The sequence below is a fragment of the Epinephelus fuscoguttatus genome, linkage group LG11, assembly GCF_011397635.1.
Source record: "Epinephelus fuscoguttatus linkage group LG11, E.fuscoguttatus.final_Chr_v1".
NCBI lineage: Eukaryota > Metazoa > Chordata > Actinopteri > Perciformes > Serranidae > Epinephelus > Epinephelus fuscoguttatus.
In genome coordinates, this window is record NC_064762.1 from 35,466,870 (window position 1) to 35,493,030 (window position 26,161).

At 39.3% G+C, this 26,161-nt stretch overlaps 2 protein-coding genes across 2 annotated transcripts in view; one reads left to right on the plus strand and one right to left on the minus strand.

Annotated features, from left to right (window-relative positions):
- Window positions 1-845: 845 nt before the first annotated feature.
- Window positions 846-19,232, minus strand: frk (fyn-related Src family tyrosine kinase). Its single transcript, XM_049591075.1, has 8 exons — window positions 18,588-19,232; window positions 16,341-16,462; window positions 12,283-12,446; window positions 11,989-12,157; window positions 10,676-10,831; window positions 7,141-7,322; window positions 6,121-6,286; window positions 846-4,663 (listed from the first exon to the last, which is right to left on the minus strand). The coding sequence occupies exons 1-8, from the start codon at window positions 18,983-18,985 to the stop codon at window positions 4,455-4,457; spliced, it is 1,566 nt and encodes a 521-aa protein (XP_049447032.1). The 5' UTR covers window positions 18,986-19,232; the 3' UTR covers window positions 846-4,454.
- Window positions 19,233-22,189: 2,957 nt separating this feature from the next.
- nt5dc1 (5'-nucleotidase domain containing 1) overlaps window positions 22,190-26,161 on the plus strand; it is a 95,494-nt gene continuing 91,522 nt past the window's right edge. The window contains exons 1-2 of the mRNA XM_049591076.1: window positions 22,190-22,719; window positions 25,645-25,736. Of these exons, the coding sequence (XP_049447033.1) occupies window positions 22,627-22,719; window positions 25,645-25,736 (185 nt within the window). The 5' untranslated portion in view covers window positions 22,190-22,626. The remainder of the gene's footprint in view (window positions 22,720-25,644; window positions 25,737-26,161) is intronic.

Below are 26,161 nucleotides of genomic sequence, written 5' to 3' on the forward strand. Positions count from 1 at the left end.
ACCCAATACAAACATTGACCCTGTTTATACCTTATTTTAAAATGCATCTGATCACAGGTGGACAGCTACATACAAGTGGAAGTGACCACTAAGATACAGTGTGATCCGATCACACTTGCTGAGGTGGTCAGGGATGCAACTGACCACATATGTTTTGCAGTGTAAACAATGCATGCTGATGCATTCCTGTCAAGTACCATGTCATCATTCTAGGACACTGTGGTTGTCATGGTGATGGCGTGCCAGTGCTCTGTAACTTGGCCATTATGACACTGGTGCACTGGCGACAGCAATATCCCCAGCTGTACTGACCCAACCACTAACTCGACTAGTGAGCATGCTAGCAAGAGTGTGGCTGCAGTAACAAAATCTAAACACAAGGGGTCAGCTGGAGATGCTTGATTGACAAGTGGGAACGGTGATGTGCCTGGGCTGTCCACCTGTGTTGGGATCATCAAAACGCATGTTAATATCCACTGTAAATAGGTTCCTTGAGAGTGACATCAGTCTAAAGGAAGGATCAACAGGTATGGAGCACCAGAGAAGCCATGAGAATACCTGAGTGCGAGAAGATGAGTTTGACTCAGGAGACTGATGTCAGCAGGGAGATTGCTCCATAGAAGACAAACAACAAAAGAAGGCTCTGCAGCCTGCTGTTAAACCTATTTAGATTGTTTTACTTTTGTTATTATTAATATCCTCCTCACTTCATTGAATGTGCTCAACCTGTACACTTTATTTTTTTATATGTTCTGATTAATTTTGATGTTTGTGTACTTCATTCAAAACACATAGATTTAAGATAGCAGTTTAGCTTCAAAATCAAACCAATAACCAAACCAAGATCATAGTAAATATACATCATTTAATTATGTCATACATAAAGCATAATTATGTTAAAATACAGGAAGATATATAAACACTGCCACGGTTATAATGTACAATTAAAAAGATTTTGTTCATGACACTAAAAATATCAAAGAAAATCATCAGAGCATGAGATAATTCACCAGGTTCGAACACTTAAATATGTGTCAAGCATCCGATAAGGAGTGCAGTTTCTTACAGGTGGTCAGAAAGGATGTGGCCTCAGATCTGAGATCAGCTTTGAAAAAAAAAAATCGTAAAAGTATGGATTTAGTCCAGCGTCACATTGTTCAGTCATTAAGACATTATATTGTAATTCCTACATAAGTAAGACGAAAGATGAAGAAAAAAAAAAGCATTTAACTACTGTAATGTACCACATTATGAAAGCATGAGTGCACTGCAAATTAGTAGGTGGAGCGATTCAATGTAGCTACCAGAGGCAGACCATATGATTTTAGGGCTCCAGGAAAAAAAAAAAAGTATTGGCCTGGCCGGTATAACAGAGAAATATCTAAAATCATTTGTGTGCACAAATTAACAGAACATAACATTAAACAAACTTTAACACACATTTAAGGGATGTCACAGATAAAACCACAAAAAAAAATCTCCATCCAAAATCAAAACTGCATTAAAGATTTACTCGTAGCTCTCATGAGCGACATTTTCAGATGCAACAGGCAGCTGTTTTCAGCCAAAAAAAGATACCTACTCACAGCTGATTTGGCTGTCATCAGGCCATTAAATGGCTGTTATCTGTGGTTAAAAGTGTCATAGATATGGGTTCGTCATGGCCTGCTATACCTACTCTAAGGTTCAGAAGGCCTTTAACAGGCCATTTATTGTTTGGTGGTTACCTCGTGTGACTATAATAACTATGACAGGAGCAAAGGAGGGTGTCAGGTGATGTAGTATAAAGCAGGGCCACAGGAAGTGCACCAGGCTTTGAAGCCCATTTTTGTATTGGGCATACATTGGAGTTACACCTGTCACATGATGCCCTGTGGACTTAGACTTATTCTCAAAGACTTATTCCCATAGACTAACATTGTGAAAAAGACATCTGTTAATTAGTGAATACATTTGTTTGAGTAACACAATCAATGCAAAATGATTCATTTCAGTACCAGAATTTGAGCCATTTGGTCTGATAGCATTTGAAAGTCTGGAAGAGTTGCACGCTTAAATGTTTTCATCCCCATTAAGCTAGCAGAGCGCTAAATTGAAAGTAGCCAGCTCAGCTGGTGGAACACTCTAGTGTGCCTGCTCTATGTGCCACACAGTACAAAAGCATTGCCGAACATCTAGGTAATTTTATTTGTGGCAATTGAACTTTTTTGGCTTCAAGCACCACTGAGAAACTTTCATAGGAATATACGGAGTCCTGCCTCCAACGCTGTATCCAGTTCTCTTTATCCATCCATGTTATAAAGAGCAAGAAAGTCTGCATTGGGTGTCAAACAAATACAGGACTTTCAACCAAGAAAGCAGGGGTGTGTCCCATGTAAAACAAAATGTAAACACTGACTTTTTTTCAAATCAGATTTTTTTTTTTAACTGACGTACCATATGTTTTCCTACGCTTAAACAAGTATGTTTTGCCCCTAAGTCAGGATTCAAAGGAGCCATTTTTGGGGAAAAAAATAAAATTAAAAAATCTGTCTGAAGCTGCAAAACATATTTGAGCCTTATAATGTAAGTAACACAGCCTATGAAGTCTTTATTAGCCTATAAAGATTACTAACAGATCTAAAGAGCAATCACTGATATTTTTTACTACAAGGTGGCTACAGTGGTCCATTTATAATTTGGTACTTTAACTTTGCAGCATTAGCGGTGAAAGCAAGCAAATCTGTCCACACACTATTAAACTTTCTATTTCTTCCCGAAGAAAATGGGCTGATGGCATCTGAATCCAGGGCAGCTCAAAACAAAAAAAGACAGTAACTTGCTGGTGAACATAGTGGATCATTTACCAGTAAGGAGACTGATTTTTCTCAGGGGTTGGTGGAGAGCTAAAAGAGAGTGAATATCGAACTTGGGTTACAGAGAGGCCATATATACATCAAATTAATGCTAATGTTGCTCTGTGTCCACTGAATGTTTAAATAAGCAACTGTTTTCCAATGCCTTCTCCAAACTATCTTCAAGATGATAATGCCCTCCTCACAAGTGGCAAAGAAATAAAAGGATCGATGAATGCAGCTTTAAATATATTTTAAAATGTTAATATGCTTTAACGGAGTGTCTATTTGCACATAATGAGAATGGTAGCAATGCAGCAATTTGGCTATTTACACCCCTTTCTGTGATGCGTTATTATGGATGATTGGCTAGTACTCATCATGTTGACGCGTGTAGGTCATAGTCAGGGCTAGTACTAGCCACTCTCAGATCTTCTCTGAGATTTAAGTTGTAAGTTAAAAACAAACAAACAAACAAACACACAAATGTACTGCCAGAAAGTCAGGTGATGTAGTATGAAGAGCAACAGTCCACAGAGGGTCAGCAGAGTCCACATTATTTTTAGAATTAGTCAACTTATTATTTTCAGTTTTAAGGATCCATAAAGCTGCTGAATGCACACTGTGTACATACACTTTACCAGAATAGATGAATAGACCTGTTTATGTTAACATCATATCTTCGCTTTGCTAGGATGGCCAGGAATGTACACCCAGGTGTAAATAGCCACATTGGCTATTCCACTCCGGGTCCAAATATCATTATTTGCTACAGACAGCTGGGTGAAAATAGTATCTGCCATAATTTATTACATATTTCTTATTCAGTTACAGTTATTTATGTGCACGAATACTTCATTTTCAAGCACAAATTAGGTCATTAGAACATGACAGTGCTGTCCTTTTGTGTTCAGCCAGCAGTTACTACAGTGGCACAAAGGTTAAAACCTAACGTGAAACTATTTGATTGTGTAACGGAGGGCGTGGACTTAACTCTACTGAGAAATAGTTTTTATGTAAGTAGTCTGTTAATAAGAATACCCCCCCCTCCCTTTAATAATGTTAAATATTTCCACTGGCTACATATGCTATCAGGAATGAGTGGAGATGACGGCACCTGCCATTCGTTTTGCCTTACGAGACACAAAGCCAAACATACTGAGCCTGTGAGTGAGCACGGCTCGTAAATCCTCTCAGGTACCTTCCGGTAATGGAAAGAATGTGTGCTATGCGGAGTGAAAGAAGAACCAGTTTGTCGAGGTGGACGGATAGCAGCTTTCTGTCTCTGCTGAAAGAGGCCTCTTCCAGTCAAGTCCGCTGTAAGAGTAAAGCTAGACCCACATAAAGCCTGTCTCAAAGTGCATTCAGTTGTCAAACCAAGCGAGACTGGGAGTGTTGCAACTGTTGCAGTAGTAAAAGCTTCCTCACTGCTAGTCAGATACAGTCATGGAGATCATTTTAGATCTTTCATTTGACCACAGTGAGTGGAATTTTAAACTACATTTCAATCTGTTACTTCATTATGTTGATATTTGGATTCATGGGATTTTGATTTAGCTTCAGTGCAGAAACAATGTTTTTTGTGTCTCTTTCTTTCCACGTGTCAGCCAGGACCGTGTGCTAGTAACGGCCGGCGTCGTCGTAGGACGTTACATCCAAGTCAAAGAAGTCCTCCAGCTTCCACTGCAGGGTCTCGAATGTGGGCCGTTCCTGTTCGTTCTCCTTCCAGCAGTCTATCATGATGTCATACATGACTTTGGGGCAGTTGGCAGGGCTCGACATCCTGTAGCCCTGCGGAACCCTCTGGACCACCTGGTAATTGGTCATGCCTGGAAGAAGGACATTATAACTTGTCTTGCGGAAGACAATTATTTTGCATTGGATGTATACCTGAAATTGAATGTAATATAGCAAGTCTGTTTTTCTTTGTTTATAATCGCCTGAAAATAAGAATTGTTGTGTTTTTGTAACCTTAGAATCAGCCGTTTATATCTACACAGGGAGTGGGGCTTCATTTAAAGAGATCACCATGTTGCATCGCCATGTTTCTACAGTGGCCCAGAATGGACAAACCAAACACTGGCTCTAGATGGGGCATACATGTATTTGCGTCGGCCACCATAATTAGCAAGCCCTCTGTGACAAACAATGCTGGAAAAACACAATTTATTAAGGTAAAACTGCTTTATTCAGTGTTTTTACCAGTTTTAATCACCTGGTCTGTTTGTTTTGGAGAGGAAGAGACCTCTGTGGATAATTTGGCTCAAGGGAAAAACCTCCTGAATTTCAGGGACTGGTTGCATAGAATACCTTAAGAATTCTCCTTAAGTGTAAGACTTAATTTCTCCTTAGCTTAGGGACTAAGAGTTTTCCTTAGTTAATGAAAAATGTTAACTTTACTTTTGCTGCATTGACAGAGATTTTACAGTTTAAATACTTGGTTTGCTTGCACTTGTGCTTGTAACACCTCAAATCTTTCGTGCAATAGTTTGACTGAGGGTGCATTTGGAAATAGTCTCTCTGAGTGCCTGAGCACAATCTGGGACAAACTGGACTGTTTGTACCATTTGGTAATCCACAGCACCACACTCTCTGAGTGGCAGAGCACCAAGCAGAGTAAATGTGTGATAAACTTAACCGTTGTTTAATTAGTGTAGAAACAGAATGCTCTGTTTCTTCGAACAACAGGGCTCTCATATTAGTGTAGAACATCAGATTGGAGATAAGGAGAAAACGTTAATACTTAAGTGAACATTTTAAGGAAACCTTTAAGACTTAAGGGTGTTTTGTGCAATTAATTTTAGTTTAAAGAAACCTAAACTCAGACTCAGGAAAATCTTAAGGTGTTTTGTGAAATCAGCCCCTGGATCTTAAGTTATCAGAGGAAAAAGGTGAACACACATTAGCTGGTGCTAGGCTAGTGACCCATCCCCAAACAGCATTGAAGAAACACTTATTTGTAACGTGAAACTGCTTTATTCAGTGTTTTTTACCAGTTTACATCAGCGGGTCTGTATGTTATGACATATAAGAGACCTCTGCTGATAATTTAGCATCCAGTAAAAACCTCCTGAACAATGAACACAGAAGGAATTCTAACCAGAAGTGTCAGCTGGTGCAGTTAACAATCCTCACTGCTAGATGCCACTTAATCCCCCTAAATTTTACACACCGATCCTTTATATTCATACCACTATCACACTTGGACAAACAACAAACAACTCTGAACAGGTTACTCCCACTTGATGTTATAAATAATTTATGACAAGGCAGAATAAGGTCTCACCTGGGTAAGGCATCTGTCCAAACGTCATGATCTCATACAGCAAAATTCCAAAGGACCAAACATCTGATTTGATGCTGAACTTGTTGTCATGGATGGCCTCAGGAGCGGTCCACTTCACAGGGAATTTAGTTCCTTCTTTGGCTTCGTACACATTTTCATTCTCTTTCTAGAAACAAAACAAGGCGCACAAGACAGATTTTGACTTCCAGTGAGCTTTAGTGTAGAGGTCCACAATTTCACAACATGACCAGACAAAATGTGATTTTAAAGCGGTGTTTGATACATGGGTGCTGTCACGGCAGGCATTTGGGGCTGACAATACCTAATGTGAAACAAACTGTGTGGCTTGGGTTGTGGAGTGTTTATTAGACTATATAATGCATGCCATTCAATAAGGACAATGTGTATAATTACTGGAGACTGTGGGCTTGCTTTAGTTTCACTTCAGCCAGCCTCCGTTGGTTAGCTGGACAAATTTAGTGGGAGGACAGTGTGGGACTGAGAGGGGAGCTGTTTCTAAAATTTAAGATTTATCACTAAAATAAGTGCCAATTGGTGGATCAGATTCACACCAAATTAAACACCGACTCTTGTTCAGTCCATTGGTTTCTGCTGCTTTTTCCACAGTTCAGGAGAACCGAGACTTGTTCATGTTCTTGCACCTCGAGTCCCCGCAATGCCCAGTTCGCTGCTTCCTGTTTGGTGCTGGAGAGACCGCAGCTATTGGTTGCTGATAAAGTTGATATCATTGAACTTCAGTATTTGAATGAGTCTAAAGACTTATGATAATATTTAATGCTTGATTTTGTTGGAACGTCAAGATGAGAAAAAGACTGGTGGTCATTTTGACATTGGAAGTTTGTCTGTGATGGTGAAATTTCTTAAAAAGTTGTTTGGTAAATTAACTTCTTGATCAGCTTATACTGGCCTTACACCTAAGTATTTCTTCAGTGTAGTTAACATTTTAATTGCAATTGTAATTGTAATTACATTCATTATACAACACCGCTTTCAACTCACCATGAAGACCCTGGCAAGGCCGAAGTCAGCCACCTTGCAGATGTTGTTCTCGCCCACCAGCACGTTCCTGGCTGCCAGATCTCTGTGGATGTAGTTCTGTAACTCCAGGAAAGCCATGCCTGACGCCACCTGGGCAGCCATTTCAATCTGGTCAGGGATGCGCAGCGTGGCACCCTTATCCTCTGTAACCAAGCAGAGAGGCACACAATCAGTCACAGTCCCACCATGTTTAAGTATCATAGGCAGCAGGAGAGAAATATGATAAAGAAGAAAATTATTCTGCCTGATTTCAATCTGGAGAAATTTTAACTGTAAAATAAAGTTTTATAATGTGGTGGTAAATAACATTTTTGCACCTTATATCTTATTAGAAATTTTGGCCAATGCTGGAGGCTAGCTGCCTGTGCCTTCTTACCCTTTGCCCCTAACATGGAACTTTGACAAATCAAAATATGGCTTAACAAGGAATCACTCTAAAATTGGAACTCAAATGAGAGAAATAAGTATAAAACTCAAACAAACTGCACTTTTTAAACCACATTTTATCTCATAATTCATATTTCTGACTTAGCAAGCAAGAGTTAAAATAATTATTTGGCGATCATTGACTTTGTCAAATAAAATGTGAAATGGCAGCAAATGTCTTCAGCTGTAACAAGTTAAGAATAATTATTACCTCTTAATTCTGAACTAATAACCCTTGACTGTTGCATGCTGGTGTCTGCACTATTGAAACGTCCTTCATCCCCTAAATGATCAATTGTATATTAATTACCTGATCCTTGTTACGCTTCATTTCAGGAAGAAAAATCATTTTTCTCAAAGAATCCAAAATGGAAAAAAATTCTTGGGGAACTTCAGTAAAAGGGATTCCCTTTTTAACAACAGCAAAACTAAATCAAAACGTCTGTTTAAAAACTCTTGTTTAGTATTACTCAAGTTTAATTTATCCAGTTGTATGCTCAGTACATCCCAAACACTAAACCCTCACTATCTAAAACACTTGTGTCTCATAGATGGACAAGTAGCGCACCTACGCTGTTGTTAAACACCATCCCTGATTACTTCAATTCATCAATAATCTTCACCGTTTTTGGATTCTTCATTCACCACTGAACCCTACGCACACCATCCACCTTCTTTTCACTCTTTAGGATTATACGGGTATGTTCACACTCCACCTGCTCTTCTCAATCAGAAGAAGACTTAAAGTAAAATTTGTCCAGGGACTAACTCAACTCCCCTTTTACAGTTGTGTTTTTTGTAATTCACTATGCTTATCATGAACAGTTTAATTAATAGCAGATCATGTGTTACACCTCATACTTGTGACTTTAAACATGTCCTAGCCATGACATGTTACAGTAGTTGGTATATGGTGAGTTATGGTTGATGTGGGTCACCAGACAGACTGTCTCAGGGCTGCAGACATCAATTCCACACCAGCGCTCTTCAGAGTGACACTCGGTCTAAATAAAAGTGACACTACATCTCTCAAACGACAGCGCAGCATGTCTGTGTGAGAGGTGAGCACTACACATGTCCCAGCAAGTACAAGGTCCAAAATGGAGCTTCTGTCAGAGCACTAATGAGCATCAGGGTCACTCTCCGTTTACTGCAGGTGTTAATGCCACAGTGGAAAAACAGGTGTCAGTGACCCAGTATTTGAAAAGGCCACCCCTGCCTTCCTAAGTCCATCCAGGAATTTATATTCTTTCCTGATTGTATACTCCTGCAACTAATGATTATTTTCATTATTGACAGATCTGCTGATTATCCTTTCAATCAATTAACAATTGTTTTGTCCATAAATATTTTAGAAAATATTAAAAAGAAAACTAGAATGAACGCCTTGTGGTTATATGCCACCAACATCCAGTCAATTTGTAGTTACAGTTTACATCCATGTCTGTCCAGACTCCCATGTAGCCATGACAGTGGACAATACTTCAAATATGGATGTTGTTGTAAAGAAGCTATATTTTTGAAATCATGGATGATTCACACACATCTTCAACCTGGCAGCACAGAAGATCTATACAATCAGCAGAGTTTCAAGGTGGACAGTACACCCAAGATAAGTGTCACCAATTCAGTATCTGACCAAATGTCAGATACTGAATTGGTCAGATACTGAATTGGTGACACTTATCTGACCAAATGTCTCCCCTTCTGTTCCTGAGATAAGATTGAATAATGGCCAGAAAAGTTTTTTTGCAAAACATTATGATGACCTTTGACCTTCTGATATAAAATGTCATCAAATCATCATTTTATTCTGTTAGCTATTCGTGTGAAACTTTGTCATAATTCACCAATACATTCTTGAGCTATGCCAATTTAAAAAAGAAGAAGAAAAAAAAGTTTTTTGTGAGGTCACAATGGCCTTGACCTTTGACCACCAAATTTCTTGAGTCCAAGTACACATTTGTGCTCAGTTCGAAGAAATTGCCACTAGATGCCTCTGAGATATCCGGCTGACAATAATGGTACAGACACTAGGTCACAATGACCTTTGACCACCAAAATTGAATCAGGTCATCCTTGAATCCCAGTGGACGTTTGTGCCAAATTTGGTATCAGGTAATCAGGTAATTGCCAAGAGCCCAACATGACATATTCATATATATATATATATATATATATGTCTTATTTTTCATCTCAACCAAATAGTCCATAACCAAAAAATATTTAATTTACCATGATAAATGGCAGAGACATGAATAGCATCAAATCTTAACTTTGGAGAGGGTGGAACCAAAGAAAGTTTGGCGTTTTTGCTTGAAAAATAACAATGGCGATTAATCAGTTCACAAAAATTGCTCCTCAGTTGACCATTTGATTAATCGACTGATTATTTCAGCTCTATGTGTAGTACAAAAAAGGGAACATTAAAGAGCCATACACAAAGCTAAAGAGAACATTTGGCAAAATGTTGTAGACCAGCCCACCACAATTTGACACAAGTAGAGATGAACAAGATGAGATGAGATGCAACATGACATTAATGCACTTTTGAAGTATCAAGTAGGAGCTCTGCTAGGTTATTCATTTTTTAAAAGAGAACTACAGAAACTACATGCCTCTCCCTCTGCACCCTACCCGGTGAAGCATCTTACAGTCTGAGAACCTCTGATCTGTAGTCAAAACTGTCCAATTAATCAGTACAAAAATTACCTATGAAAGAAAAACATCTGCCACAAAGCAGTATTGGCTGGTGTGCCTTACAATACAACAAATGCTGACATGGGCTGTTAAATTAATCATGTAATGCATGAAGCTTGAAGTTCAAACACACATACAACTCATGCAGACCCGGAACCTGAAGTGGAATAATTCTGGCCCCGGCTAAATAAAATTCATGAACTATGTGCAGGTAGGTACAAAGTTTGGATTGAAAAACTGTAGAATCTAAAATTGTTTTGTTGCTCTGGGATAAATCTCTACTGTAGTCTGACCATTGCACACTAACAGTGGACTGTCATGAAGTAGCAATAGCTCATTATATGGGTGTATGAAAATGAGGTTGCCTTACTATTGAGGAACTCAAGCAGGCTGCCATTCATCAGCTCTGTGATGATGTAGATGGGCTCCTCCATGGTGCACACAGCGTACAGCTGGATCAGCTTGGCGTGCCGCAACCTCTTCATGATCTGAGCCTCTCTCAGGAAGTCCTCGGCATCCATGGTACCTGCAAGAGTTGTATAGTGACTGTATATTAGGAGTGGAACTTTGACATATAAATATTTTGTAGTGGTTACTGTTGTGTTTGAACTCCTAGACAGATGCTTGGATTTTCTGTAAATGAATAAGTGTTCACTCATCATTCTCAGTGACAATAGGAAATTGTAACTGAGGTCCCGCAGGGCTCTATTGTAGGTCCCATTATCTTTCCCTTTTGAAAAGCTCTTTCTTGGTATACAGACATAATTTCTCCTTCCACTGAAATGCAACTTTTCTATCAAATAATTGCAGGCAAATACTGAATGCTTATTTCTGGCTCTTCCTGGAATACTTTGCATTTTGGAATCTTTATGACCTCTGTAGTTTGCCTTCTTACACTAAAGCTGCAATCTTTGTACAAAAAGCCTTAAGTAGTCCCTGTTAGCTTACTTGGGACAAACGGGTCAACAGAATAATATAGACCTGTTTTGTACAGTTTAGAAATGAATTCAATGTTTTTTCCCCATTTAATTCAACATGTTTATCTCACATCTCCAGCTTGCCTAAAATGCCACAACTATGATCTTAACTATAACCAGAGAAGAGACAGTACCATGCTATTTAGACACTGAATTTGTTTTCAGATTTCACTGATCCCATACCGTTGATTCAGATTCCTTAATAGTATGTTTCTGGTTTAACACCTTTAGAGAGAAAAAAGCAGCCCAGTCACCAAAGGAAAATGTTGGCATTGTACATCTCTGCAAACCACAATTACGTTATATTTGTACACGTCATTCATATCATGTCAATGTTTCTAATGTGACGTAGTACATGTCATGGTTTGTCATGTCCATGGGATGGCAAAGATCACTGTTCCAGACCAACAAAACCACTTGTTTTTTTAGTGAGTCATCCCTGTGTTTCCAACAGTTGAATTTCCAGCAGGGACTGTGTCACCAAACTGGGTATTTTAAGCCAAAACTTTTCCTCACTATACCCAAATGTTTTTCTGTGCCTAAATCTAACCACACATCAACCGCAGCATTATTGACATGTAAAGAAACGTAAAGTTTCAACATATCTGCTACATAATAATGTACAAATGTAACATATCTGTGGTTTGCAGAAAGGTATAATGCCAAACTTTTTTCTAGCAATTGGGTTAAGGAGGCAATAGTGTACCAGGTTTGAGGGTCTTCACTGCCACTGCTGTGGTATCATTCCACAGGCCCTCGAACACTTCTCCAAACTGTCCTGCTCCAAGCTTCCTTATCAACCTGATGGAGCTGCGGTCAATCTCCCATTGGTCCACAGTGTTGTAGGAGAGACCATGAGTCTGTGGAACCTCCATCTACACACACAAGAAGAGTCGCTGCTTACTGAGATGAAGATGTGATTTTATAATGTACAAAAAAGCAGAGTAATAATGGAATTTAGAAAATAAGCAGGATGTATTTAATATACAGTGTGTTTTACCTTTTTGCATGGTTCACCCAGACGCACACAGAGGCCATCTGCCTGTTTGGAGTAATGTTCCACCAACTCCACTAGTGTATGAAAAGCTCTGGTCCTCGACACAAAGTAGTCACCATTCTCCAGTCTTTTCAGCTTGTAATGCTTCACCCTCCCACTGTCCAGCACTGAAAGACACGTCAACATCAGTGATATTCAAGAATCAAGAACTGTAGAAGTCAAGTTTCCTCATGGAACATAGGCACAAAAATTATGATCAAAGCAAGCAAACACACGTTTGTCATGGTCTCACTTACACAACCATCGTGAAACATTCTAACAAGCTTAATATATGAAGAAATTTTAATTTCCAATCATTTCTAAAATATATTTTTATTATTGCTTTGGCTTGCTATTGTCAATACCGGATGCCGTAATTATAGCAGTGTATTTGTATTAACTGCATTAAAGCAGTGTTGATTGATTTTTTGGGCCACTTGGTGGCAACCAGAGACTGTAAAAAAAGAAGAGGACATAGCCACGGTGAGGTTGCCAATTGGTTTGTTGACTACTGTTTGTTTTGTATTGGCCATTGCCATCTTGGTTTTGAGGAGTTAGAAATGACCATATTTACCAGACACAAAAAACCAGAGAACACCGCCATGGTGGCGACTTGTCAATCACAAGGTATCACCTCCATACCCTGCTTTACCATCTACTTTACTATAATGGGACCATGATTCATAAAATGAACATCATGTTGTATTAAAGAAAACTTCAAACTAGTGATTGAGACCATAGGCTCATTAGGAAAATGTTTACTCAGGTAATAAATCAAGTGAGAAGCAGGGTTTTCCTCATTGACTTCTATACAATTGGACTTCTATTTGCAACCAGAGGAGTTGCCCCATGCTAGCTATTAAAAAAAATGCAGGTTTAAGGTTTTCTGCTGTTTGCTGCTGAGCAGGCGGTGTACAGTGGATTTATTAGAGCTTTTCCCCTGAAAATTGCCCGCTGCAGTTGGAAATGGGTTTCATTAATTATTGATGAGAGCCCCATCAAAAACCAAAACAATGAGCTACAAGAAGCTAAAAAGCTCTGTAGCCCTGAAGAGAACTGCAAACTTTGGTGAAAATTCTCTGTAATGAGTTGACTATGAATGTTCATGACAGATATACATATACATAATAGCCATTAACTAAACCATCACTGCAAAGTCCTTTTTTAGTTTCTATACATAAATCAATCAAGATTTCAGCAAAGAAAAGTTGCTAAAATTGACACCTTTCTGCATTTTCACATATACATATAGTAGTGATGGAGTATGTTGTATGTTGTTGCCCAATGAACATTCTACAATACTATCAGAAGGCCTTAAAATATATATTATAGGGATATGATCACTGGAGATGTGCTTCAGTATGAAGAAGGACACAGTGCCACAGATTTACTAAAAATATAGCTAATTATCTTGAATTAGAATCGTAAAATAATGTCTAGAACATATAATACAATAATATCGGTACATGCTCGGTATCAGAATTGCTCAACATGCTTTTTTTAATTTTTGCACAGTGAATGAATATTATATACAATGAAAAGTATTGTATTTCTTGTCTCCATCTGCTGGTGGGCCATCACGATAAGAGTATGCTTTTATAATATGATGTAAATTCCACTATAGAAGAGACTTATTGATCACTAAAATTAGGTGGGAAAAAAGTGTATATACATATATATCGATATCGGCATCAGTTATCAGCCAAATGAGTTGTTTGTTACATATCTGCATATTGGATATTCGTCATTGCTGCTGTTTTACATCATGCAGTAAAACAGAAGGACATGGAGAAAATAAACATTAAATGAAATTTTTGTTGCAACAGAACAAATATTTTTGATAAGCGTTTTTCAGCCTTTTGTACGTCAACTTTGTTCATATCAGTCGTTATCGTGTGTTAATCAAGGACACAAGTTCAAAGGCAGCCGCTGAATAGCGGCCAACATTTGAAAACTTATAACTGCTCTATCAAAAAAAAAAAAAAAAAAAAGTGCCGTCAATCTTTCTTTCGATTCCATCTAATTAAAAAAGTAAAACTTTTCCTGGGCTAAATCTGTTATCACCTGATTCACACACAAACTCCCAGGGGTTAGTGGCTGTGAATTAGGTCATCAACCGGCTTTAATGAATGAACATGGAAAGAATTTGGTCATAATGGAAAGAGCAAGGCCAGAGTGAAAAGACAGATTAGAGCAGAGAGAGATAAAGTTAGCACACTGCTTTATGGGAGCACAGACCTCTGTTTATTTAACTTGAGGACCTTGAAGCCATTAATCATTTGAGTCAATTGGGGATAAGAGTGAGTCACCGAACAATGCTAGGGGTGTTTGGAAATGTGTGTTTTGTGGCAGAAGTACACAGACAGCAGAATGCTAACTAGCAAACTTGCATGACTACATCAGACAAACAATATCGATCGAGTGGACTAATACACTGGTACAGTTTAAATGTTTTGGCAGTTTGATTGCTTTAGGAATTATATTCAGACATGGCTGCACCAAAGTGCCTCTCAAGTCATTATGGGTTAATAATTATACTGATGCATAAAACCACAAAGTTCTGTTAGTACATGCCTGTAGCAGCAAAAGCCCTGAGTGTATTGAACAAGGGTGTATTTTATTGCTTATAATTTCATTCAATTTTATTTTTTTTAAAGAATAAAAAAAGTCATTTGTTCTTCATAAGTTACAGGCTGAAAGCATGGATGCCTGTTTGGGTGTCTTTCATTGTCGACATAGTAGAAACTTAGATCTCTTTACTTTTTCACATTCATTTTCCACCTATAACCCTTTCCCACCAACATGGAACCAGGTCCGTTCTGGTTCCCGCACCTAATTTTGAACTGTTCAGAGCGTCTCAACCAATTATAAACTGATTCAGAACCAGAAAAACTTGGCTACAACTTTGCAGATAATCAATGTAATCAGCAATTTTGCTTTTACTGTTTATTTCCGTTGTGCACTGTGCAATCCCCTCTGTTGATAACGCATCCTTGATTACAATGTTCTACTCAAAACTGGTGGATACACAGGCTGGTTCATTATATAGGACCAAGGTTCCAAGAATCCTGAACATAACATGCTCAAGAGCCAGAGCTAATTTGGTGGAAAATAGGTATTAGTGATCTGCAGCATGTAATATAGTAGGGATACCTAATCCCTAACCCTAGTCAGTGTAATGACTCAGTTATATCACTTATTGTCTATATATTGCTTGCTAGCATTAGACATGTTAGCGATCAGACGTTAAACCCCTCACATTTTGCTGCTGAATAGAACCACCATGTGCTCTCCTGTCAGTCCAGTTGCAAGACAAAAATACTGGCATTATCATGCCAGTGTTTCTAAAGAGATGTTGTACATGAGCTGGCTTTGGAGGGGATGGGTGATGGCGTGTCACCTGGCAACCTGCAGACCATTGTCTGAGACCTACAACAAAACCAGCTGTGATTTAGCAAGTCATGGCTTTGTTTCCAGCAGCTTTTTAGATACCAAACGTGAGTGTTTGTAGCGACATGTCACTGTTTATCCAGTGGATTTTTAGGCTCCAAATGTGGGTAATATGCAGTGACCCAATACTGTTTTTCCAGCAGGGATAGTGCCATGAAAAGCGGTTGTTTTTTACCAAGTCGTCAGTGCACTTCCTGCCAAGACAGTGGCAGATAAAGCAGTTGTTTTTTATTAAGACATCACAGCTTTTCCAGTGGCGATTGTGCCCCCAGAGCCAGGTATTTCAAGCCAAAACATGATCTTTTCCTTACCATGACCAAGTGGTTTTAGTGTCTAAAGCAACACACAGTGCCAACATTTTATCTGGTGATTGGGTTGTTATTTATTAATGAATTCAACTTCTTGAAAGAAGGTTGTGCCATTTAATCTTTCAATATGTACCTAGTACCTATTTAATGTTGACATTAATGTGCACTGTTCCTTTGAGCAAATGGGCAAAGGTACAGAAATCAGTGAATGAGTGTTTGGTTTCAGGGAAGAATTTCAGTTGCTACTGTAACATTTTATCTTACCTGAGAGGGAGAGCTCCCCTTCCTGACTTTCACAGTTTCTGATGAGGAAGGCGCCATGCTGGTTCCCTTCTGCCAACAGCATCTTCTCTGCATCCAGCCTCTTGGTTTTGGGAAAATACCATCTGCAAATCAGAAATTAGGCAAAGAAGCAGAGCTGGTCAAACATAACGGGCCTTTTCTGAATATAAATATTAAACAGAAAAACTTTAATCATCAGGGGGCAAAGGGGACACTTTGTTCCCTAGTAATTTGATTGATTGCAAATTGGCTTATTAAGACTGTCGGCACCACTAACACAAAGTATAACACTGTGATTTTTGCCCGATCAAAAATGTTAAAAGATTAATGTGGTGATAGTGTTCATTTTTCCTTTTGACAACATCCCCTGAAAATCTCAAACCAACAATATATTGATCCCACCAACAAATATTGTGTGCGTTTCAAAGCCTGATATATCTTCATCCTCTGTACCATAGAGCTCCATTGTTGTCCAAACATTATTAAAACATCAGTGAGCCACTGGGTAACAAGTTCCTTCATAACTATGAACACACACACTTTACTTTATTTTGACTTAATACTACAAATACCATTCTGCTGCCTCAAACACTCACTATATGTGGATTAATCTGACATAGTCATAGTCCCCAGCAACACTTGTTAAAAACTATGGTGCCTAGCTTTAAACAAAACAAACAAACAAACAAACAAACAAAAAGACAGTATATATTCATGGCCCATTTTTAAAGATCTTCAGTAGGAGCCAGTGGGTTTGGGACAGGCCAGGGTGGGAAAGTCGTAAAGTATTACAAGATAATAACTAAGTATAAGGACTAATAATAAGGACTAATCTTTTCGTGAGATAGGTTGACAATACGAAAGACACAGAGTAAGACCAGCTTTATCTCCTCAGACCTATTATTTCAGTCTATACTGATCTTACATGACACATTATCCTCAATTGTTTCAAGTCCATAAACTAATATGAATAAGGAGAGGGTCAATAAGGTCCTTCCCCCACCCCCACCCCATGTCCCCCCTAGCAGGTAATGGAAGCAAAATACATTCACTTAAAAGAAATGATCTGTTTTCTTGAATTTTCCTGATTATGTCCCAGAATTCTAAGAAAAGTTTTCATGAAAATAAATTTCTGCGCATCTTTCTCTGAATTAACTTGATAATATATAGGCCTAGATAATAATCAGGATATATTCTTGTTAATTCAGAAAAACAAGAGCAGATTTTTTTCCCTTAAAGACCTCCATAATAATTTTGAGATAATAATCTTGTTCATTTAAAAAACAGGGCAGATTTTTGTGAATGCATTACACTCTTGTAGCTGTCCCTGATCAAACTGAGACTAGTCCCAGCAGCATATCACATTCAACCACAAGTACAGTCCATAAATACAGAATCTTAACCTAATCTATATCTAATTGAAACCTTTAACTTTACACACACACACACTGTTTGCTGCTGTCTTCAGATACGTATATTAGGGAACTAATTCTTCTGATTTCAAGTTTGTAGTGAAACCCTGACCCAAATAATGCCTATGGTGATGGAGGGAATCAAACCTACACTGTATTTTTACCTCAGTACACAAAACAGGAAAAACCAGAGTACAGCTGAAAAAAAACTGGTATCACTGAGAGTGTGAGGAGGCTGAGAACGAGACATTACTCTTTCCAACAATTCAGCTACACACATCAACAAAAACAATTAGCCTACTCCTTTATTATTTTAATAAAAACAATGTCAGTTACCACACACAGTAGTATCTGAGCACGCTGAAGTGGCAGCCAAAAATAAATTCATGGCAAAACCAGTTTCTCTAACTATCCACAATGATGAAGTCATAGTTGCTAAACAGGATATACAAATGTCCATGAAAGGCCAGCAAAGGAATTCAATGCACCCTTCATGTTCTTGTGTTTTTGAGTCTTACTTTCAATTATTAACCTGTAAGCTTACATTTCCTGGTCACAGACAATCATTAACCAGTTTAAGACAAGACTTTACTCTGTAAGACATTCAGCACCAATTCAGAAAAATATGTTCTGTAAAGTGGCATGAGAAAAGGACTGTATGTGTCAGTAGGCCCTCCAAATACAACCTGGGACAATCAGTTAATTGTAAAACAAACATCACAGAGTGGGATTTTGATAGGCTATAGAAAGGGGACTGCTGTTTCAGAAAATGCCCTGATAAATGAATATGAAGGGTGATGATGATGATGATACTTACGGTTCAGCATCAATACTCTCCACAGGGGCCACATAGTTAGCCGGGATGTATCCCTTTTGATTGGCCGAGACCCCGGTGAGGGCTTTCGCAAACCACCATTCACCACTACTTTTATCCAGAGCCTCTAAAGTATCCCCACTGTTAAAGCTCAGGTCCTCCTCAGTCCGAGCGGAGTAGTCATACTTGGCGACGTAATAGACCCCTGGTTTCTCCGCTGGGGGCCGCGGTAAAGCTCTGTTTGGATTAAAGTCCGGCTCTGACTTTCTGAGGGCAACGGGATTCGTAATAACAGTGTCAGCTTTCACCCCACGCCTGGTCTCACCTCCAGAGTCGTCCGGCTTTTTAAAACATCCCAAAAAACTCTGCCAACACGAAGAAAACCTCTCTCGGATCTCCATGGTGCGATCGTCAATCACAGCAAGTCATTCTGTGCCGGGGATAAGCGGAAATAATTTGGGGGAATCCCTTCTGCTGGCTCATGATCCAAACTCCATAAAACACAGAGTCATTTTAATGCTTCCAGTGTTTGACAGCAGTCGATTTTGACCTCAGCACGCACTCAGACAACACAACACACTGAGGAGACCGTGGCTGCCACTTGAAGTCTTAAGTTTCCTGGAAGAGAGTTCATGGTTCATGTTTAAGTGTGCCAACCCACAATCACCTGCACCTGCTGAGGAATGGGGAGCGGCTTACCTTCAGTGACGTCATGTGCCCCCTGGTGGCCATACTGGAGGACAGCGCCTGTGGGCTGGTTATGAAGGAAGAGTTGTGTTTGGAAGAAATGCGTCATCATTTTCCGATTTATGTTTTTATGATGTTGTGAGATCACTCATAATGGAAGCCCCTTCCTGCCAGGACAAAACACATGACATACAGAAACTGACATGATTTTTATGGTCAGTCACAATAATGTGGCCCTGAGTAAAGGTTATGTGATAGTGCCTAGAAATTAAGCCACAGCAAGTAAGATTTATACTTATTAAAGGAATACTTAACCCCCCCAAATGACCATTTGTATATCAATGTCGCTTCGAATTTGTGAGGAAAACTATTTTCTCTCGCATGCTTCCATGTTTAATGAAGAATCCAAAAACTGAGAAAACTCTTGATGAAATTAGGTCATGGGGTTTAAAAACAGCAAAACTGTTTCAACATTTTTACATATTCTCACACAGCTTGTGCAGTATAATCTAAGTCTAATTCATCCTGTTGTATGCTCAGTACTTCACAAACACGTGCATTTTTTGCTAAATCCGTAGTGTTAAAAATTTAACTGAAGGTGAAACTTACCTACTCTCTCTTTAAAGCCACACCCTATTGACAAAAACAGTAAGTATACCTTGCTGAACATGGTTGTTGCTGGTCTACCACCGCCTCGATTGGTAGTTTGTTTATGTCACTGTTACTTTAGTGAATGCGAGCCAACCCTGTAAAACACCAAAGTCATACAACAACACAAATTAACTAACTGATGGAGGCAGTGGTAGACCAGCAGCACCCATGTTCAGCAAGGTATAATCACTATTTTTGTTGATGAAGTCTGGCCTTGAGGAGAGCAAAAATATGTTTCATTATTAAATACTAAGGTTTTACAAAAATGCATGTGTTTTGGAAGTATTGAGCATATGTATCTCAAGGCAATTGAATCGAACACAACTGGACTTTGTTTTGTCTTAGAAGACGTTTCACCTCTTATCCAAGAGGCTTCATCAGTTCATGCTTGTCTGGCTAGGCTGGAACTAGTCTGATGAAGTCAGACAAAACTAAAGACAAAACTAAGTCCAGTTGCGTTCAATTCAATTGCCTTGAGATAACTATAACCTGGATAAATGAGAATATCCACAGGCGTATTGAGCATATGGTTGGATAAAAGAGATTCAGATCACACTGCACGAGTTTTTAAATGGTTGTTTTGATACGGTTTTGCTGTTGTTAAACGTGGACCCATATAACTTCAATTCATCAAGAATTTTCTTGATGAATTCTCTGACTCATTCACCATCAAGGCATGCAAAAAATAAAACAAAGTTTTCTTCACAAATTCAGTGTATAATGGGGTGAGTAACTGATGTAGATGGTTATTTGGGGGGGTGAAGTATTTCTGTGAGTCACAATTATGAGACAATAAATCCAAATTATGAGTCAATACCTCAAAATCATGGCCAGATTAATCTATTAGTAGGCCTGAGCGTAGGGGCGACAACATAAGGTAATAATGCAGAATCTGCTTTTGTGGATTTGCAAATTGAAATTTGCAATTAATCAGATTGCCATAAAGTACATGACATTCAGGGAACCTGAGGAACTTTTGGTTACAGTTAAGTCAACATTTTGATACACTAGGCTACATCATAATTTGGGCTCCTTATTTGTATTTCTTTATTTATCTTATTTCATCCTCAAAAAACAACTCAGTTAAAAAGGGGGACACCACATAAATTAAGAATTCCAGTATGTTCTTTCCATGGCCGAGGGAAGTACAATCAGTATTTGAAAACATGAGATACTCTCTCTTAAAGCCAGAAACCAGAGTCTCAAACTTGTGATGTCATAGGGTATACAGTCTGGAGCTGCTTCATAGTGAGAGAATTGGAGTCTGATTTTGTGGACCCAAAGAATGATTCTTTTCTTCTTTATACCCAAATGAGCTTTATTCTATTGTAATGTCCACAGTTCTGAAACAGAAAATGTACTCATATACTCCGAGCAATCCCCTGGTGCTCTCACTGAGTGCAGTTACATAGACATGAGTAACATAAATGTTTATGAGGCTTATCCCAGTTTGATCAAATTCGGGATATGGTGTTATACAGTGTTATATTTCCCGAGTACTCCAGCCAGCATATTTGGGTTTCTCATAAACAAAATATGGTGTTTACATTTTCAAACACATAAACGGGATACTCCACAAACCTGATCATAAACAGCTTATTCATGACCATGTAAACGCATTCAGTGTCATCTATAACAGTGGTTCCCAACTGGGCCAGCCACGGCGTCCAGATTTCTCCTTAGTCATTGGTTCAAGGTCCACACAGTTCAATATATTCAGCTTCATTCTTACTGTTGGCCATGTCATCAAGCTGTGTGAAGTAGTTGTCAGTTAATCATTCACTCTACAACAAGAACTTGCACTTAAGAATAAAAGCTATGCACCAGAAATTGCCCGTACTTCAGAATACAGTGTGTTTTTTACAAACTTGACATATTTGCGAGTCACTTGTGGTCCATTCAGGGTGGACATGTGACCCACTTTTGGACCACGACCCACTAGCTGGGAACCACTGATCTGTAACATCTTTCCCAAGCCATTTTCTGTGGAGCAGTTCCCTAGTTTACACCTAATGACATCACAAATTATCACAAATCAGAGTATTAACACTCCAGTTTTTGGATTTGTGAAAGAGTTTTTCATGATTATGAATATTTTTGGCCTGTGTTGGACCATTAGAATAACATGTAGGCCACGAATTTTGAAAATGGGTGTAGTTCCCCTTTAAAGTCATTATCATCAAAGCAGTCAATGTGTGTGCAGCTTCATGTTTAATGAAAATATCACTCCTGATGCATTTTATGAGAGGGTCTGTGGAGGGGGGTTCATAGGGCTCCAGCAGTTAATGTTGCCCCAGGGCCTCTGAGTAGTTTCATCCAGCCCTGGATAATTGAATGCGCTTTCCAAATTCATTTGCGCACACACAGCGTATGTTACGGTTTCGTCCCACACCCGGAAGCAGTGCACGCTCCCGCACTCGCCTCTCTGCCGCCTTCTTCTGGCACACAGGAGTTTAACTCCTGGCTCTTCATGCTCAACTTATTGACGGTAACCTGTCACTGATAATCGACGCGGCTTTCGGAATACAGTTTGGTGAATTGTTTTCGCGGTACCGTAAGCGAAGGCTGAGCAGCGCGTGTCCGGACCGCAGTCCCATCCCCGCCGTCAGTCAGTGACATTGACACATCAGTAGTGTTGTGCTGCTTGCACAAGTTACTGTGTGTACGGTAACGTTTCCCCGCAGTTCCCCCTGCTTCTGCTACAATGAGCGAATACTTCAGCCTGTCGGACAGTGATGTTATCGGCTTCGACCTGGACCACACGCTCTGCCGCTACCATCTGAAGGAGACCTCCAGGGTGAGTGTGTGCAGCGCGTGCAGCTAGCTCCGATACATAACCATACGGTGGCCGCGACGCTTCGATCCGCAACACATCTGGATTAAAAATAGCACGGAGCCGTCAATACGCTCCACGGTCACTTGTCAATTCTGTCGTGCCTGTACGGATACATGGTGCTGAAAATGCCCGTCAGTGTGGGTCGTGTCTGAATGGAGAGATGTGTGCAAGGTGATGCGATGCTCCTGATGCTGCAGTCACTCTGCGTGACTCACAGGTTGAACGTCGGCGGTGATGATCATACATGTCTTTAAATCCCCTCTGAGGCGTATTGGCAGCAGCATATTCTCATATCATGTTGCATTTACGGTTATTATAAGCTACAGTCAGTGCAAGCTCACAGGGTCGAGCTGGATTCTGTGACACCGAGTGACAGAACCTAAATGACTGTTGAATCCCAGCCAATCATTATGGCCTGGTTTATCAGGCCTGGAGTTCATTTATGCTCTCTCTCTGTCCCCATGCATGTCACATGTATGTCCACTGATCCTGTCAGTGCAGTGGCCTAGGATAGGGAACCGTAAAGGGTCATCACATAAAGAAAATCTCATTTGAGGATTGTTTGACTTAATGGAAGAACCTGTGTCTATGCAGATGCAGTCATGCAAGAGATTTCTCTTAAGTTGAATGTGTATTACAGGCTAATGCATATTGCATGTTGAATATACTGAATGTTAGTGTCATTACAGAGGTGCTTACTTTCAGTAATGAATTGTTTGTTCCCCTTAAATGACTGAAAAAACTTGATGAAACTTAAAGCTGCACCACTCAGTTATGCTGACATTAGCAATAGATGAAATTGCTACGTGTAATCACAAAGGTTATCACTCATGACGAACCCACAGTGAATTTCAAAAATTATTTCACCCACAAAATGAGCATTTGTATAGCAAGAATTCGCCATGTTACCTTGAATTTGTGAAGAAAACTTTGTTTTTCTTGCATGCCTCTCCGATGAACGAAGAATCCAAAAACCAGACCATTCTTCATATATTGAAGTCATAGGGGTCCACATGTAACACCAGCGAAACTATATCAAAACATGCACATACAAACTCACACAACTCATGCAGTATAATCCAAGTCTCATTTATCCCAAACACATGCATTTTGGCTAAAAGCTTTGTATATAAAAGTGAACTGAAAGTGAAATGTATGTTTGTTCTCTTCAAAGCCAGACTCCACTGACAAAAACAGTGATACCTCACTGAACACGGGTGCTGTGTGTCTACCACTGTCTTGATCCATTAGTTAATTTGTGTTATTGTGCGACTTTGATGTCAGTTTGGATTCACCAAAGTTACAGTAACACAAACAAACTACAGATCGAGGCATGGTAGACCAGCAGCTACTACGTTCAGCAGGGTATAATTACTGTTCTATTTTGTTCTACTTTGAGAGTGATCCATACGGTGGCGTGTTGACCTTCATTCATAGAACCACGGTTACCTTCTGTAATCATCCGTTATTGTTAATGGGGTCTGGCTTTGAAGAGAGCACAGATAAGTTTCACCCCAGTTTAGTTTTAATACCAAGGTTTTGGTAAAAATGCATATGTTTAGGAAGTACTGAGCATACAAAACTATATCAAAACATGACTTTACAAACTCACACGACTCATGCAGTATAATCCAAGCTTTATTTATCCAGTTGTTTGCTCAGTACTTCCCAAACAGACTGCCCTTTCTGAGGGAGAACTGACATGAAAGTGAAGCTTAATCCTTGTTCTATTCAAAGCATGACTCTATTGACAAAAACACTAATTTTACCATGCTGAAAACGGGACATGCTCAGTACTTCCCAAACACGTGCATTTTCACTAAAACATTACAACATAAAACACTTTTACCTACAAGAGGTGCATCCAGTAGTGTGCCTGTGAGCTCCAGGCACGCTGCTACGTGTATGCAAAAGTGTTCTAAATAGTAAAGTTTCAACAAAAATGCATATATTTTGGAAGTACTGAGCATACCACTGGATGAATAAGACTTGAATTATACTGCATGAGTTGTGCAAGAGTCTATAAACTGCTGTTTTGATATAGTTTTGCCGTTTTTAAATCTGGACCCCTATGACTTCATTTCATTAAGAATGTTCGTCTTTTTTGGATTCTCCGCTCATCATGGAGGCATGCAAGAAAAGCAACGTTTTCTTCTTGAATTCAAGTTAACATGTGGTGAGTAATTGTTATACAAGTGATCATTTTGCAGGTGAAGTATTCCTTTAACCCCCAACTCAGTAGTTATCCTGAGCCCTGTTGAGGCTTTTCGCTTTCCAACCCTTTTAGTCTCATGTAATCTGTCATGTAATCTGTTTTTGTTTTCTGTTCTTTTTCAGTGAAAAAGCTCTGATAAATCCACTGTACGCTACCTGCTCAGCACCTAATAATGCTCAGACAGAAAAAGTTGGTTACTGTATTTATCTTAGGAGTTGGAAAGGGTGAAACAGAGCTAAAAAGAAAAGTGAATATTGGACTTATATTCTTTATGTGTACATGAACCAGACTCCTGATGAATGTTTTTCTGTGTCATTACGACTTTGTAAGATGCTATTATGTCAGTGTGGCATCATGTACAAAAAAACAAAACAATAAATAAAAATGTGTCCACATTTTCGCTCAGCATATACGGTTCATGTCTGGAAACAGTGAACTGTCGAGTGTCAAAACGGTATTGAGCTGGAAGGAAAGTTTTCCTGATCATCGTGTCTTCAACCAGTGGAATCACCCTGTGCAGTGTTAAGATGGGAGAACAACCTGTAGATTCCTGGCGTTCAGTGACACATAGTTGCATTTCATTGTTTTTGTCATTTGCATTAGGAATGTGCGGCTTGTTCCTGTAGTTGATGATATTAAGTAGTGATGTTATTTCCTCTCTGTTTTTGCAGCTGATCTATGAGAGCTTTGCCAGGTTTCTGGTGGAGCATAAAGGCTATGACAAAGACCTGCTGAACCTAACCCCTGCTACCTGGGATTTCTGGTGAGTTGCCAACCACAGTAGTTTCCCCAGAGACTGTGTCCAGTATGCACTGCCAAGTGTGACCTTCCACAATTGTTGTTACTCATGATAAACTTCAGAAAAATTAGATGTAGCTCCCTCCATGGAGATCATCTCCAGGCATGTTTGAAGCCACAGTCCCTCGTTCAGCTGATCTGTGTCCTTCCAATTTGTTCCTATCAGTCTTTTATCTGTCATGCATCCAGTTTTTAAAATTTGATTGTTGTGTTTGGACCAGTTTCCTTCAGCAGTATAATTCAAAAGGCACATTGCTGGATTGCAATGACCAGTATAGCCAATGAATCCCCCAGGGTGTGTGTAACATTTTACCAGAAGGTTTTTAATTTAACAGAAGTTCATACCAGTTGACAAAAAGTACCTTTATCTTGATTGCAGTGCCAACAAAG